Here is a 14863-nt window from a genome sequence, read left to right on the forward strand (position 1 = left end):
GGCCCGGGGCACAGGGTCAGTATTCTGTGGACAAATTGCAAGCTGCTCAAAGATTAATGCGCTCACCTACACTGCGATCTCTGAAAACCAGGGAGAGAGGACCTGAGGGAGGGGGTCAGTAAGAATATGTGTTTGTGTGTGTACTGGTTCAATGCAGCACAGCCTGGTCTCCAATCGTCTTGTATCCCCTCGCTATTGGACCAAGACCTTGCTCTGTCAAGTCTGTGTGGTAGCTGGTGTGCAGCAGTCACCCCACATTAAAATAATTCACGTACAGGCATCTTCCACCCTCTAGGATGAAGTTCGGGATCTGGAACATCAGGACCCTCATGGCCCACCTGTGACAGAGTCTGTAGATCCCACATTAGTTTCATCAGCCATCTTCGAACTCATGTTCGTGCGGAAGCAAGTCATCCTCGACTCCGAGGGACATAGAAAATAGGTGCAGGAGTAGGCTATTCGAGCCTGCACTGCCATTCAATAGGATCATGGCTGATCATTCCCTTCGTACCCCTTTCCTGCTTTCTCTCCACACCAGTGGTGTTACATTAGCTACCCTCCAGTCCATAGGAACTGATCCAGAGTCGATAGACTGCTGGAAAATGATCACCAATGCATCCACTATTTCTCGGGCCACTTCCTTAAGTACTCTGGGACTGCCTAAGAAGAAGAGATGTAACACGCCCGGGATCACTAAACACAAAACCCAGACTGTTAATCACCTTCTGCTACTGAACTTGACGTGTTCCCCACAGGATCTTTCCCACTTTCGAAGTGTGAATCGAGCATCTCGCCTGCAAACCTGGTTTTAAGTTGAACAGAAGCCTGCAGGCTGCTGAGACACGGTTAAGGTGCTGGTGTGCTGCTGCACTGCTCTGCATTCTGCCTGAATGGGAAATGACTGATGATTTATTCCAATGTAACCTTTGCTGTTATGAAATGTTGGAGTCTTTTAATCTCCGGTCCTTTCTCATGTCTGCTGCAATGGTGTAGAAAGGGGATGTGTAAAGAGATGGTCTTTGTATGGAAAAGTAAAACAACAAAACATCTCCATTTCACCAAATGGGTCGTTTAATGGCGGATTCGTTACCCAGAATTCCCACGCAACAGAAAGTGCCCTATCAATGACTACAGGCGCAGAATCGGCCTGTGCTGTGAGCATGCGCATGTGCAATGTCAGTGGTGGAGATGGACTGAGGCGTACGAGACGGTTACGGGAGGTGGTCAGAGTTTGTGGGCGTAGCAGAGAAGTTGGACCCCTTGGTAGGCTGGGCAGCTTCATAAACACCTGCTGAAGGCCTCAGGTGCCGAATAAAAGCCCATCAGCCTCGTATAAGAACCTACTGCTCCCGCGTTTGCACCGCGGTGATAGGCCAGGCCGCCCGGGGTAACTGGTCGCCATCATGGACAGGAAGGGTTTAGGGCACCTAGGTGGCCATCTTGGTACAGGAGAAGAGAGTGGACGGGGCTTCACGGCCCCAATGACCAGGTGAGGAAATCATTGCCTCGTTGATTTTATTCCCACTGTACACAGCGGGTGAAGAACTGAACCCAACCAGAGTAGAGGGAGGGAGAAAACGGGATGGAGGAAAGAAATAATGGAGTGTTGCGATGGGTTTGGATTTCAGCACAGGGAGGGGGGAAGAGTGTGTGGGACAGGGATTTACAGCTTTGGGGGAACGAGAGGAAAGAATGTTCCATAGAAACTAGAATTGCCTGTTCACAATTTCTATCCTGCACTTCCAGTGCTGACTTTTGTAAACTCCTTTTACAGGATATTAGATGAGGAGGATTCGCAGATGGAAAACTCGAACCAATCATATCATCAAGATCTGAGTCATTCAATTCATCTAAATATCATCGGCCTTTGAATGAGGAAGGAGAAATGTTTGTATGTTCTGTCTGTGGGAAAAGATTTCAAACATCAATGTGACTGGAAAGCACCGAGACACACACACCCGAGTGAGTGTTCCAGTGCACTGACTGTGGAAAGAGCTTTAACAAGTAACCTGAAAAAAACAGTGCACCATTCACAGCGGGGAGAAACTGTACACGTGTTGTGTGTGTGGACCAGGCTTTAACTGATCATCCATCCTGGAGAGACACAAGGACACCCGCACCACGGAGAAACCGTGGAAATGTGGGGACTGTGGGAAGGGATTCAATTCCCCGTCCCAGCTGGAAATTCATCGACGCATTCACACCGGGGAGAAGCCGTTCACCTGCTCCGAGTGTGGGAAAAGATTTGCTCAGCCATTCGGCCTCCAGTCACACCAGCGAGTTCACACTGGGGAGAGGCCGTTCAGTTGCTCCCACTGCGGAAAGAAGTTCAGGCAGTCATCTAACCTCACTGAACACCAGCGAGTTCACACTGGGGAGAGGCCGTTCATCTGCTCTGTGTGTGGGAAGGGATTCACTTGTTCTTCCCACCTCACTGAACATAAGCGAGTTCACACTGGAGAGAGACCGTTCATCTGCTCCATATGTGGGAAAGGGTTTATTAAATCATCTCATCTTCTGAGCCACCAGCGAGTTCACACTGGAGAGAGGCCGTTCATCTGCTCTGAGTGTGGGAAGGGATTCGCTCATTCGTGCAGCCTGGTGATACACCAACGCATTCACACGGTGCAGAGGCCAGTCATCTGCTCTGAGTGTGGGAAGGGATTCTCTCAGACATCCAGCCTGCTGAGACACCAGCGAGTTCACACTGGGGAGATACCTTTTACCTGTTCCGTGTGTGGGAAGGGATTCTCTCAGACATCCAGCCTACTGACACACCAGCAAGTTCACACTGGGGAGAGGCTGTTCACCTGCTTCCAGTGTGGGAAGAGATTCACTCATTCATCCAACCTGCTGACACACCAGCGAGTTCACAAGTGACTGCAGGGGTTGGATTCTGCTGATATTGTTGCTGTTAATCACATTCAGGACTGAACCATGTTCATTCTGACATTTGGGGTTTGTTGCTGCTGATGTAATTAATCCCTCTAACTGGGCTGGTGTTCGATTTTCTGGATTTCATAGAATCATAGAATGGTTACAGCACAGAGTGAGGCCTTTCAGCCCGTCGGGCCTGTGCCGGCTCTCTGCTAGTTCCCGCCCTTTCCCCGTAGCCCTGCAAATTTTTGCCTTTGGATTGAGTCTGCCTCCACCACCCTTTCAGGCCGTGCATTCCAGATCCTAACCACTCGCTGCGGAAAAACGTTTTTCCTCGTGTTGCCTTTGGTTGTTTTGCCAATCACCTTAGATCTGTGTCCTCTGGTTCTCCACCCTTCCACCAATGGGAACAGTTTCTCTCTATCTACTCTGTCTGGACCCCTCATGGTTTTGAACACTTCTATCAAATCTCCTCTCAACCTTCTCTGCTCAAAGAACAGTTTTGGTCTCCTTATTTAAGGAGGGATATACTTGCATTGGAGGAAGTTCAGAGAAGGTTCACAAGCTTGATTCCTGAGATGAAGGTTTGACTTATGAAGAAAGGTTGAGCAGGTTGGGCCTATACTCATTGGAGTTTAGAAGAATGAGAGGTGATCTTATTGAAACTTATAAGATACTGAACGGGCTCGACAAGGTGGATGCAGAGAGGATGTTTCCACTCGTGGGGGAAGCTAGAACTAGGAGGCATAGTTTAAGAATAAGGGGTCACCCATTTAGAACTGAGGAGGAGGAATTTCTTCTCAGACTTGTAAATCTGTGGAATTCTCTGCCCCAGGGAGCTGTGCATGCTGGGTCATTGAATATATTTAAGGTGGAGGTCGACAAATTTTTGAACAATAAGGGAGTAAAGGGTTATGGGGAGCGGGCAGGGAAGTGGAGCCCAGGATCAGATCAGCCATGATATTAAATAGCGGAGCAGGCTCGAGGGGCTGCACTTTCCTCGTATCCCTTGATTCCCTTAATAGCCAAATATCTATCGATCTTTGTCTTGAATATGCTCAAAGACTGAGCCTCCACAGCCCTCTGAGTGAAGAAGTTTCTCATCTCAGTCCCAATGGCCGACCCCTTATTCTGAGACTGGCACCTGGTTCTAGACTCCCCAGCCAGAGGAAATGTCCTCCCTGCTTCTACCCTGTCAAGCCCTATAAGAATTTTGTATGTTTCAATGAGATCACTTCTCATTCTTCAAACTCTAGAGAATATAGGTGTGGTTTACTCAATCTCTCCTCATAGGACAGTCCCCTCCATCCCAGAAATCACTTGGCCTGTCTATATCCCCTTGAAGTCTCTCTGCATCCTCCCCAAAACCCACATTCCCACCGAGCTTTGTAAGCAGCAAACTTGGAAATATTATATTTGGTCCCCTCATCCCAATCATTGATATAGATTGTGAATAGCTGGGGCCCAATCCTCGCGGCACCTCATTAGTTACAGCCTGCCAATCCGAAAATGACCAGTTTATTCCTACTCTCTGTTTTCTGTCCGTTAATTAATCCTCAAACCATGCTAATATTGTACCCTCAATCCCAGCAGCCCTACTTTTGTTTAATAACCTCGTGTGTGGCACATTATCGAATGCCATCTGAAAGTCTAAATGCACCACATCAACTGGTTCCCCCTGATCTATTCTATTAGTTCCAGCCTCAAAAAACTATAACAGATTTGACAAACGTGATTTCCCTTTCATAAATCAGTGTTGACTCTGCCCAATCCTATTATTATTTTCTAAGTGCCGTTACCACAGCCTTAATAATAGATTCTAGCATTTTCCCCCCTATTGATGTCAGGCTAACTGGTCTGTAGTTCCTCGTTTTCTGTCTCCCTCCTTTCTTAAATAGCGGTTTTACATTGGCTACCTTCCAATCTGCGGGAACCGTTCTAGAATCTGTGGAATTTTGGAAGATGACAACCAATACATCCACTATCTCTATACCCACCTCTTTCAAAACCCTAGGATGTAGGCCATCAGGTCCAGGGGATTTATCAGCTTTCAGTCCCATTCATTATTCCAGTACTATTTTTTTACTAATAATAATTTCTTTCAATTCCTCATTCTCGCTAGACCCTTGGTTCTCCACTATTTCCAGGATGTTTTGTGTTTTCTTCCATGAAGACAGACACAAAGCATTTGTTTAATTTCTCTGCCATTTCCTTATTTCCCATTATAATTTCTCCTGTCTCAGCCTGTAGGGGACCCACATTTACCTTCGCTAATCTTTTCCTTTTTACATACCTATCGAAGCTTTTACAATCTGTTTTCATGCCTCTTCCAATTTACTCCCATATTTTATTTTCCTTTTCTTTCAGTTTCTTGGTACTTTGCTAAATTCTCAAATCCTCCCAATCCTCAGGCTTACTGCTCTTTTGGCAACATAATAAGCCTCTTCCTTTGATTGAAGACTATTTTTAATTTTCCTTGTTAGCCACAGTTGGACCACTTTCCCTGTGGGCGGGACCGGGGAGGGCGCAGCCCGGACCAATAGCGAGGCTGTGAGGTCGTGAGGCTCGCAATGCGATGATGGTGACTTTCCCTGTGGGGATTTTGTGCCTTAAAGAAATGTATATTTGTTGTAAACTATGTATTAACACTTTAAATGTTCGCCATTGCTTATCTACCCCCATACCTTTTAATGCAGTTTCCCAATCTACCTTGGCCAACTCGCCCCTCATACCTATGTAGTTTGCTTCATTTAGATTTAAGACCCTAGTTTCGGATTGAATTTAAATCACTTTCAAACATAAAATAAAATTCTATCATTATGGTCATTCTTCCCCAAAAGGCCCCTTTACTACAAGGTTATTAATTCCTTTTTCATTGCAAAAAGGCTGAAGAGAGATATAGACAGGTTGACTGAGTGGGCAAGAACATGACAAATGGAATACAATGTGAGGAAGTGTGAAGTTATCCAGTTTGGTTGGAAAACAAAAAAAGAGAATTTTTTTTAATGATGGAAGACTGCAAAATGTTTGCATTCAGAGGGACCTGAGTCTCCTTGTACATGAATCAAAGAAGATATGTCCTTGTAGGTATAGCAAGCAATTAAGAAAGCAAATGGTATGTTAGCTTTTGTTACAAAGGGACCAGAGTATAAAGAATAAATAAGAACACAAGAACATAAGAAATAGGAACAGGAGGAGGCCACACAGCCCCTCAATAAGATCCTGGCTGATCTGATCATGGACTCAGATCCACTACCCTGCCCACTCTCCATAACCTCTTATCCCCTTATTGTTTAAGAAACTGTCTATTTCTGTCTTAAATTTATTCAATGTCCCAGCTTCCACAGCTCTCTGAGGCAGCGAATTCCACATATCCACAACCCTCTGAGAGAAGAAATTTCTCCTCATCTCTCTTTTAAATGAGCGGCCCCATATTCTAAGATCATGCCCTCTAGTTCTAGTTTCCCCCATCAGTGGAAACACCCTCGCTGCATCCACCTTGTCAAGCCCCCTCATAATCTTCTTCGTTTCGATAAGATCACCTCTCATTCTTCTGAATTCCAATGAGTAGAGGCCCAACCTTCGCAACCTTTCCTCATAAGTCAACATCCTCATCGCCGGAATCAACCGAATGAACCTTCTCTGAACTGCCTCCAAAGCAAGTATATCCTTTCGTAAATATGGGAACCAAAACTGCACGCAGTATTCCAGGTGTGGCCTCACCAATACCTTATATATCTGTAGCAAGACTTCCCTGCTTTTATACTCCATCCCCTTTGCAATAAAGGCCAAGATACCATTGGCCTTCCTGATCACTTGCTGTACCTGCATACCATCCTTTTGCGTTTCATGCACAAGTACCCCCAGGTCCTGCTGTACTGCGGCACTTTGCAATCTTTCTCCATTTAAATAATAACTTGCTCTTTGATTTTTTTCTGCCAAAGTGCATGACCTCACAATTTCCAACATTATACTCCTATACTCCATCTGCCAAATTTTTGCCCACTCACTTAGCCTGTCTGAAGTGGGGCTATCGAGCTCTGTTATAATTAAAGGGTTAAGAATGGATCTCGGAATTAAAACGACCTGACTTAGGCTTTTGTAATGGTCAACTTTCTAAGGGTGTTTAAAGGGAAATAACATCAGAATGATTAATTGTTACAAGCTGTGTAACCTGAGGACAATTACAGGAGGCCCAACGATTGAACCATAGGAAACCCAGAGGGACAGACAAACAGAGCAAGGGGTCAAAAGTGACACAACGGAAAAACTCCATCTGGTCAAGGCAAGAGAGATAAGGTAACATTCCAATTGGCTAATGAACTTTTGGGACACAGTGAGGTTTATGGAAAAGTATTGGAGATAGGCCTGGTCAGGATTGTACCTTTTCTTTGAGTGGCAAGGGTTTTGACCATTCAAATCAAATTATGTCTCGTATTGAATGTCTGGCCATGAAAGGCCAGGAACTGTATAAAAATCCTGTGTTTTCTTTGTTCAGAGAGAGCAAGAGAGGACAGCTCAACAACAGGTTGACTACAGACTTGTCTCTCCCTTGCAAGAAATTAAAGACTATTTGAAACTTCGAACCCAGACCTAGTGTTGAGTGTTAATTTTAAATACTCCATTGCAATGTTTATGCCCTTTTGCAGATTTTTTGTGTCCTCCTCACATCTTGCTTTTCCTTCCATCTTTGTATCGTCAGTAAACTTGGCTATGCTACACTCAGTCCCTTCTTCCAAGTCGTTAATATAGATTGTAAATAGTTGGAGTCCCAGCACTGATCCCTGCGGCACCCCACTAGTTACTGGTTGCCAACCAGAGAATGAACCATTTATCCCAACTCTCTGTTTTCTGTTAGTTAGCCAATCCTCTGTCCATGTAATATATTACCCCCAACCCCGTGAGCTTTTATCTTGTGCAGTAACCTTTTTTGTGGCACCTTGTCAAATGCCTACTGAAAGTCCAAATACACCACATCCACCTGTTCCCCTTTATCCACCCTAATCGTTACATCCTCGAAGAACTCCAGCAAATTTGTCAAACAAGACTTCCCCTTCATTAATCCATGCTGATTCTGCCTGACCGAATTTTGCTTTTCCAAATGTCCTGCTACTGCTTCTTTAATAATAGCTTCCAACATTTTCCCAACCACAGATGTTAGGCTAACTGGTCTATAGTTTCCTGCTTTTTGTCTGCCTCCTTTTTTAAATAGGGTCGTTACATATTACAATCTTACTACAGTTATACAGGGCGTTGGTGAGGCCACACCTGGAGTACTGTGTACAGTTCTAGCCTCCTTACCCAAGGAAAGACATATTTGCCACAGAGGGAATGCAATGAAGATTCACTAGACTGTTTCCTAGGATGAGGGGATTGTCCTATGAGGAGAGAGCAAACTAGGCTCAAAGGGCCATATGGCCTCCTCCAGCTATTCTTTATTTATTATGTTTTTACAATCACTCAACCATTGGTGTCTTCTGTTGCAAGGCCCGAGGCTCTGGAACACCCTCCCTAAACCTCTCACCTTTCTTTCTTACTTTAAGACGCTCCTTAAAACCGACTTTAGGTCATCTGTCCTAATTTCTCCTTATTTGACTCGGTGTTTATTTTTTTCCTTTATAATAGTGTGGCTCAGTGGGTAGCAACTCGCCTCTGGGTCAGAAGGTCGTGGGTTTAAGTCCCACTCCAGGAACTTGAGCACATAAATCTAGGTTTACATTCCACTGCAGTGCTGAGGGACTGCTGTACTGTCAGAGGTGCTGTCTTTCGGATGAGACCTTAAACCAAGGCCCTCTCTGCTCGCCAAGGTGGACGTAAAAGATCCCATGGCTCTATTTCAAAGAAGAACAGCGGAGTTATCTCTGGTGTCCTGGTCAATATTTATCCCTCAATCAACATAACAAAAACAGTTTATCTGGTCATTATCACATTGCTGTCTGTGGGAGCTTGCTTTGCATAAATTGGCTGCCACGTTTCCCACATTACGACAGTGACTACACTCCAAAAGTACTTCATTGGTCGTGAAAGGCGCTTTCTAAATACAAATTGTTGTTTCTTTCCTGGTCACTGGGTTCCTGAAGCCCCGCCCACTGTTCCTGCACCAAGATGGAATTAAGGTGTATAAAATTAAGAGGGGCCGGGATAGAGTGGATAGGAAGGACCTATTTACCTTAGCAGACGGGTCAACAACCAGAGGGCATAGATTTAACTGGTCAGAGATTTAGAGAGGATTTGAGGAGAATTGTTTTCACCCAGAGGGAGGTGGGGGTCTGAAACTCACTGCCTGAAAAGGTGGTAGAGGCAGAAACCTTCATAGCATTTACAATGAACCTGGATATCCACCTGAAGTGCCGTAACCCACAAGGCTACGGACCAGGAGCTGGAAAATGGGATTAGACTGAATAGCTCTTTGTCGGCCGGCACGGATATGATGGGCTGAATGGCCTCCTTCTGTGCTGTCATTTTCTATGATCAGAAGGTGGTAAATGTAACCCCGCTGTTCAAAAAAGGAGGGGGAGAGAAAACAAGGAACCATCGGCCGGTGAGCCGGACATCAGTGGTTGTGCAAAAACGATTCACAAGGATGATACCAGAACTGAGAGGAAAAACCTATCAGGAAACGTTGAACAGGCTGGAGGCTCTTTATTCGAGATAAGAGAAGGCCGAGGGGTGGCCTGATGGAGGTCATTAAGATTATGAGAGGGTTTGATAGGGTAGCTGTAGAGAAAATGTTTCCACTTTTGGAGGAGACCAGAAGTAGAGGCTGTAAATAGAAGATAGAAGAGTTAGAAATAGCACCAGAGTAAAGAATAGTTCAGAAATAGGAGGGATCAGATGGGGCAAAAGCGAGGCAGACTAAGGTGGGTTTGGAGTGCATGTGACTTAATGACTTGGATGTGGGGGTACAGGGCAATTTCAAAATTTGCAGGTGACACAAAACTTGGAAGTCTAGTGATCAGTGAGGAGGAGAGTGATAGACTGCAGGGAGACATAGACGGGCCGGTGAAATGGGCGGACACGTGGCAGATTAAATTTAACCAGAAAAATGCAAAGGGATACATTTTGGTAGAAAGAATGAGAGGAAATATAAACGAAAGGGTACAATCCAAAAGAGGGTGCATGAACAGAGAGACCATGGGGTACATGTGCACAAATCACTGACGGTGGTAGGGCAGCTTGAGAAAGCGGTTAAAAACACTTACAGGATCCTGGGCTTCATGAATAGAGGTATACAGTACAAAAGCATAGAAATTATGATGAACCTGTATAAAACACTGATTGGGCCCCAACTGGTGTAAATGTGTCCAATTCTGGGCACCACACTTTAGGAAGGATGTGAAAGCCTTGGAGAAGGTGCAGAAATGATTTACGAGAATGGTTCCAGGGATGATGGACTTCAGTTACATAAACTTTCTTTTCACAGCAAGTAAAAGTGGAGGGCAGAGAAACCAAAGGCAAGAATCAAAAAGGGCCACTGAATATAAAGGGGCTGCAGGAGGGGTCAAAACTAAAAATCATGGTTTAAAAACTAGGATGAAAACACTCTACCTAAATGCACGCAGCATTCGAAATAAAGTAAATGAGTTGACGGCACAAATCATTACAAATGGGTATGTTTTGGTGGCCATTACAGAAACATGGTTGCAGGGTCGCCAAGACTGGGAATTAAACATACAGGGGTATCTGACGATTCAGAAAGATAGGCAAGAAGGGAAAGGAGGTGGGGTAGCTCTGTTAATAATGGATGATATCAGGGCAGTTGTGAGAGACGATATTGGCTCCAATGAACAAAATGTTGAATCATTGTGGTTGGAGATTAGAGATAGTTAGGGGAAAAAGTCACTGGTGGGCGTAGTTTATAGGCCCCCAAATAATAACTTCACGGTGGGGCGGGCAATAATCAAGGGAATAATGGAGGCATGTGAAAAAGGAACGGCAGTAGTTATGGGGGATTTTAACCTACATATCGATTGGTCAAATCAAATCGCACGGGGTAGCCTGGAGGAGGAATTCATAGAATGCATATGGGATTGTTTCTTAGAACAGTATGTAACAGAACCTACAAAGGAGCAAGCTATCTTAGATCTGGTCCTGTGTAATGAGACAGGAAAAATAAACGATCTCCGAGTAAAAGATCCTCTCGGAATGAGTGATCATAATATGGTTGAATTTGTAATACAGATTGAGGGTGAGGAAGTTGTGTCAGAAACGAGCGTACTATGCTTATACAAAGGGGACGACAGTGGGATGAGGGCAGAGTTGGCTAAAGTAGACTGGAAACACAGACTAAACTGTGGCACAATTGAGGAACAGTGGAGGACTTTTAAGGAGCTCTTTCATAGTGCTCAACAAATATATATTCCAGTGAAAAAGAAGGGTGGTAAGAGAAGGGATAACCAGCCGTGGATAACCAAGGAAATAAAGGAAAATATCAAATCAAAGACCAATGTGTATAAGGTGGCCAAGGTTAGTGGGAAACTAGAGGATTGGGAATATTTTAAGCAACAGCAAAGAATGACTAAAAAAGCAATAAAGAAAGGGAAGATAGATTACGAAGGTAAACTTGCGCAAAACAAAAAAACAGATAGTAAAAGCTTTTACAGATATATGAAACGGAAAAGAGTGACTAAAGTAAATGTTGGTCCCTGAGAAGATGAAAAGGGGGATTTAATAATGGGAAATGTGGAAATGGCTGAGACCTTAAACAATTATTTTGCTTCGGTCTTCACAGTGGAAGACACAAAAACCATGCCAAAATTTGCAGGCCACAGGAATGTGGGAAGGGAGGACCTTGAGACAATCACTATCACTAGGGGGTAGTGCTGGACAGGCTAATGGGACTGAAGGTAGACAAGTCCCCTGGTCCTGATGAAATGCATCCCAGGGTATTAATAGAGATGGCGGAAGTTATAGCAGATGCATTCGTTATAATCTACCAAAATTATCTGGACTCTGGGGAGGTACCAGCGGATTGGAAAGCAGCTAATGTAACGCCTCTGTTTAAAAAAGGGGGCAGGCAAAAGGCAGGTAACTATAGGCCGGTTAGTTTAACATCTGTAGTGGGGAAAATGCTTGAAACTATCATTAAGGAAGAAATAGCGGGACAACTAGATAGGAATAGTGCAATCAAGCAGACGCAGCATGGATTCATGAAGGGGAAATCATGTTTAACTAACTTACTGAAATTCTTTGAGGATATAACGAGCATGGTGGATAGAGGTGTACCGATGGATGTGGTGTATTTAGATTTCCAAAAGGCATTCGATAAGGTGCCACACAAAAGGTTACTGCAGAAGATAGAGGTACGTGGAGTCAGAGGAAATGTATCAGCATGGATAGAGAATTGGCTGGCTAACAGAAAGCAGAGAGTCGGGATAAATGGGTCCTTTTCCGGTTGGAAATCGGTGGTTAGTGGTGTGCCACAGGGATCAGTGCTGGGACCACAACTGTTTACAATATACATAGATGACCTAGAAGAGGGGACAGAGTGCAGTGCAACAGAATTTGCAGATGACACTAAGATTAGTGGGAAAGCGGGTTGTGTAGAGGACTCAGAGAGGCTGCAAGAAGATTTAGATAGGTTAAGCGAATGGGCTAAGGTTTGGCAGATGGAATACAATGTCGGAAAGTGTGAGGTCATCCACCTTGGGAAAAAAACACAGTAAAAGGGAATATTATTTGAATGGGGAGAAATTACAACATGCTGTGGTGCAGAGGGACCTGGGGGTCCTTGTGCATGAATCCCAAAAGATTAGTTTGCAGGTGCAACAGGTAATCAGGAAGGCGAATGGAATGTTGGCCTTCATTGCAAGAGGGATGGAGTACAAAAGCAGAGTGGTCTTGCTGCAACTGTATAAGGTATTGGTAAGGCCGCACCTGGAGTACTGCGTGCAGTTTTAGTCACCTTACTTAAGGAAGGATATACTGGCTTTGGAAGGGGTACAGAGACGATTCACTAGGCTGATTCCACTGGTCAGGGAGACTAGAACTAGGGGGCACAGCCTCAAAATAGGGAGGAGCCAATTTAAAACTGAGTTGAGAAGGAATTTCTTCTCCCAGAGGGTTGTGAATCTGTGGAATTCTCTGCCCAAGGAAGCAGTTGAGGCTAGCTCATTGAATGTATTCAAATCACAGATAGATAGATTTTTAACCAATAAGGTAATTAAGGGTTATGGGGAGCGGGCGGGTAAGTGGAGCTGAGTCCACGACCAGATCAGCCATGATCTTATTGAATGGTGGTGCAGGCTCAAAGGGCCGAATGGCCTTCTCCTGCACCTATTTTCTAAGTTTCTATCTTAAATACACAAAATGTGGCATGAAATAGTAAAATCTTCTGTCACTAAATGAATGAAATGATTGATCGATCGATTATATATTGTACTGAATGTCTATGTGGCTCTTTGCAGAGCAGCTCGAGTATTTTGAAGCACAAGTAGCTCTTTGTGGACACTGTTTCTGCTTCTCAAACCTCTAAAATGTAATAAATAATTAACGGAGACTGGCACAGCTGCCAGTTCAACAAATGGCAGCACAGAATGGTGGGATGTGGGTTTGTGCCCCTTGTCCCTCACACAGCAAGTCCGCAATCTCCACTGGACTGTCGGGAAGGAGGAGGGGTCAACAGAACATGAGCATGTCCCACAAGGCAGTAAATGTGGAGGATGAGACACCACGGGTCACAGTCAGAGATCTGGGAGCAAGTGGGCCACCTTTTCTCTCCGCTGAGAATGCACTGGTTGTGGGCAGGGACCGAAAGACTAAAAACACCCAACACACAGTAAAAGGTAAAAGGAAACTTCACAGGGTTTGTTTAAAGTAAGAAAATACTATATTTGTAAAATAAATGCAGGTCGTTCATTAACTAAACTCTTATTTACTCAAACAATCATATTCCAATCAGTGATATTGCAGCTTGCTGTTGATAATCAGATGTACTTTGTAGATAAATAGTGTGAGGTTTAAAAGCACTTTGCTTCCCATTTGGCCATTCATGTTGTTGCGGAACTGCTCAGACTGTTTCCATGGTTATTTTATTTTCCTTTTGGCCATTTTTAGTCGTTGTCCTTCTATTCCTGCTCCGAATTCTTATGTTCTATTTTCTTGTGCTTAGCTCTTTCTACAACATGCTGCTTCCACTGTTTAACATGCACATAGTCCTGTGTTGTAGCTTCACCAGGATGGTACCTCATTATTAGCTCTGCCTGGTGCTGCTCCTGGCATGCACTTCTACACTCCTCATTGAACCAGGGTTGGTCCCCTGGCTTGACAGTAATGGTAGAGTGAGGGATGTGCCGGGTCACGAGGTTACGAGGCCGTTCGCCTGCTCCGTGTGCAGGAAGGGATTCGCTCATACGTCCCACCTGCTGAAGCACCAGCGAGTTCACACTGGGGAGAGACCATTTACCTGCCACGTATGTAAAGAGAAAAAGGTTAGTAAAGACAAACGTAGGTCCCCTGCAGTCAGAATCAGGGGAAGTCATAACGGGGAACAAAGAAATGGCGGACCAATTGAACAAGTACTTTGGTTCGGTATTCACGAAGGAGGACACGAACAACCTTCCGGTTATAAAAGGGGTCGGAGGGTCTAGCAACGAGGAGGAACTGAGGGACATCTTTATTAGTCGGGAAATTGTGTTGGGGAAATTGATGGGATTGAAGGCCGATAAATCCCCAGGGCCTGATGGACTGCATCCCAGAGTACTTAAGGAGGTGGCCTTGGAAATAGCGGATGCGTTGACAGTCATTTTCCAACATTCCATTGACTCTGGATCAGTTCCTATGGAGTGGAGGGTAGCCAATGTAACCCCACTTTTTAAAAAAGGAGGGAGAGAGAAAACAGGGAATTATAGACCGGTCAGCCTGACATCGGTAGTGGGTAAAATGATGGAATCAATTATTAAGGATGTCATAGCAGTGCATTTGGAAAGAGGTGACATGATAGGTCCAAGTCAGCATGGATTTGTGAAAGGGAAATCATGCTTGACAA

General features: G+C 44.7%; 1 protein-coding gene across 1 annotated transcript; it reads left to right on the forward strand.

Annotated features, from left to right (window-relative positions):
• Positions 1 to 2085: 2085 nt before the first annotated feature.
• On the forward strand, positions 2086 to 7460 carry LOC139242254 (zinc finger protein 135-like; the record flags this gene model as incomplete). Its single annotated transcript, XM_070870290.1, has 1 exon — positions 2086 to 7460. A coding segment is annotated over one exon (795 nt), but the record flags the coding sequence as incomplete, so codon positions are not given.
• Between the last annotated feature and the right edge of the window lie 7403 nt (positions 7461 to 14863).

The sequence above is a fragment of the Pristiophorus japonicus genome, unplaced genomic scaffold, assembly GCF_044704955.1.
Source record: "Pristiophorus japonicus isolate sPriJap1 unplaced genomic scaffold, sPriJap1.hap1 HAP1_SCAFFOLD_1269, whole genome shotgun sequence".
Classification (NCBI taxonomy): domain Eukaryota; kingdom Metazoa; phylum Chordata; class Chondrichthyes; family Pristiophoridae; genus Pristiophorus; species Pristiophorus japonicus.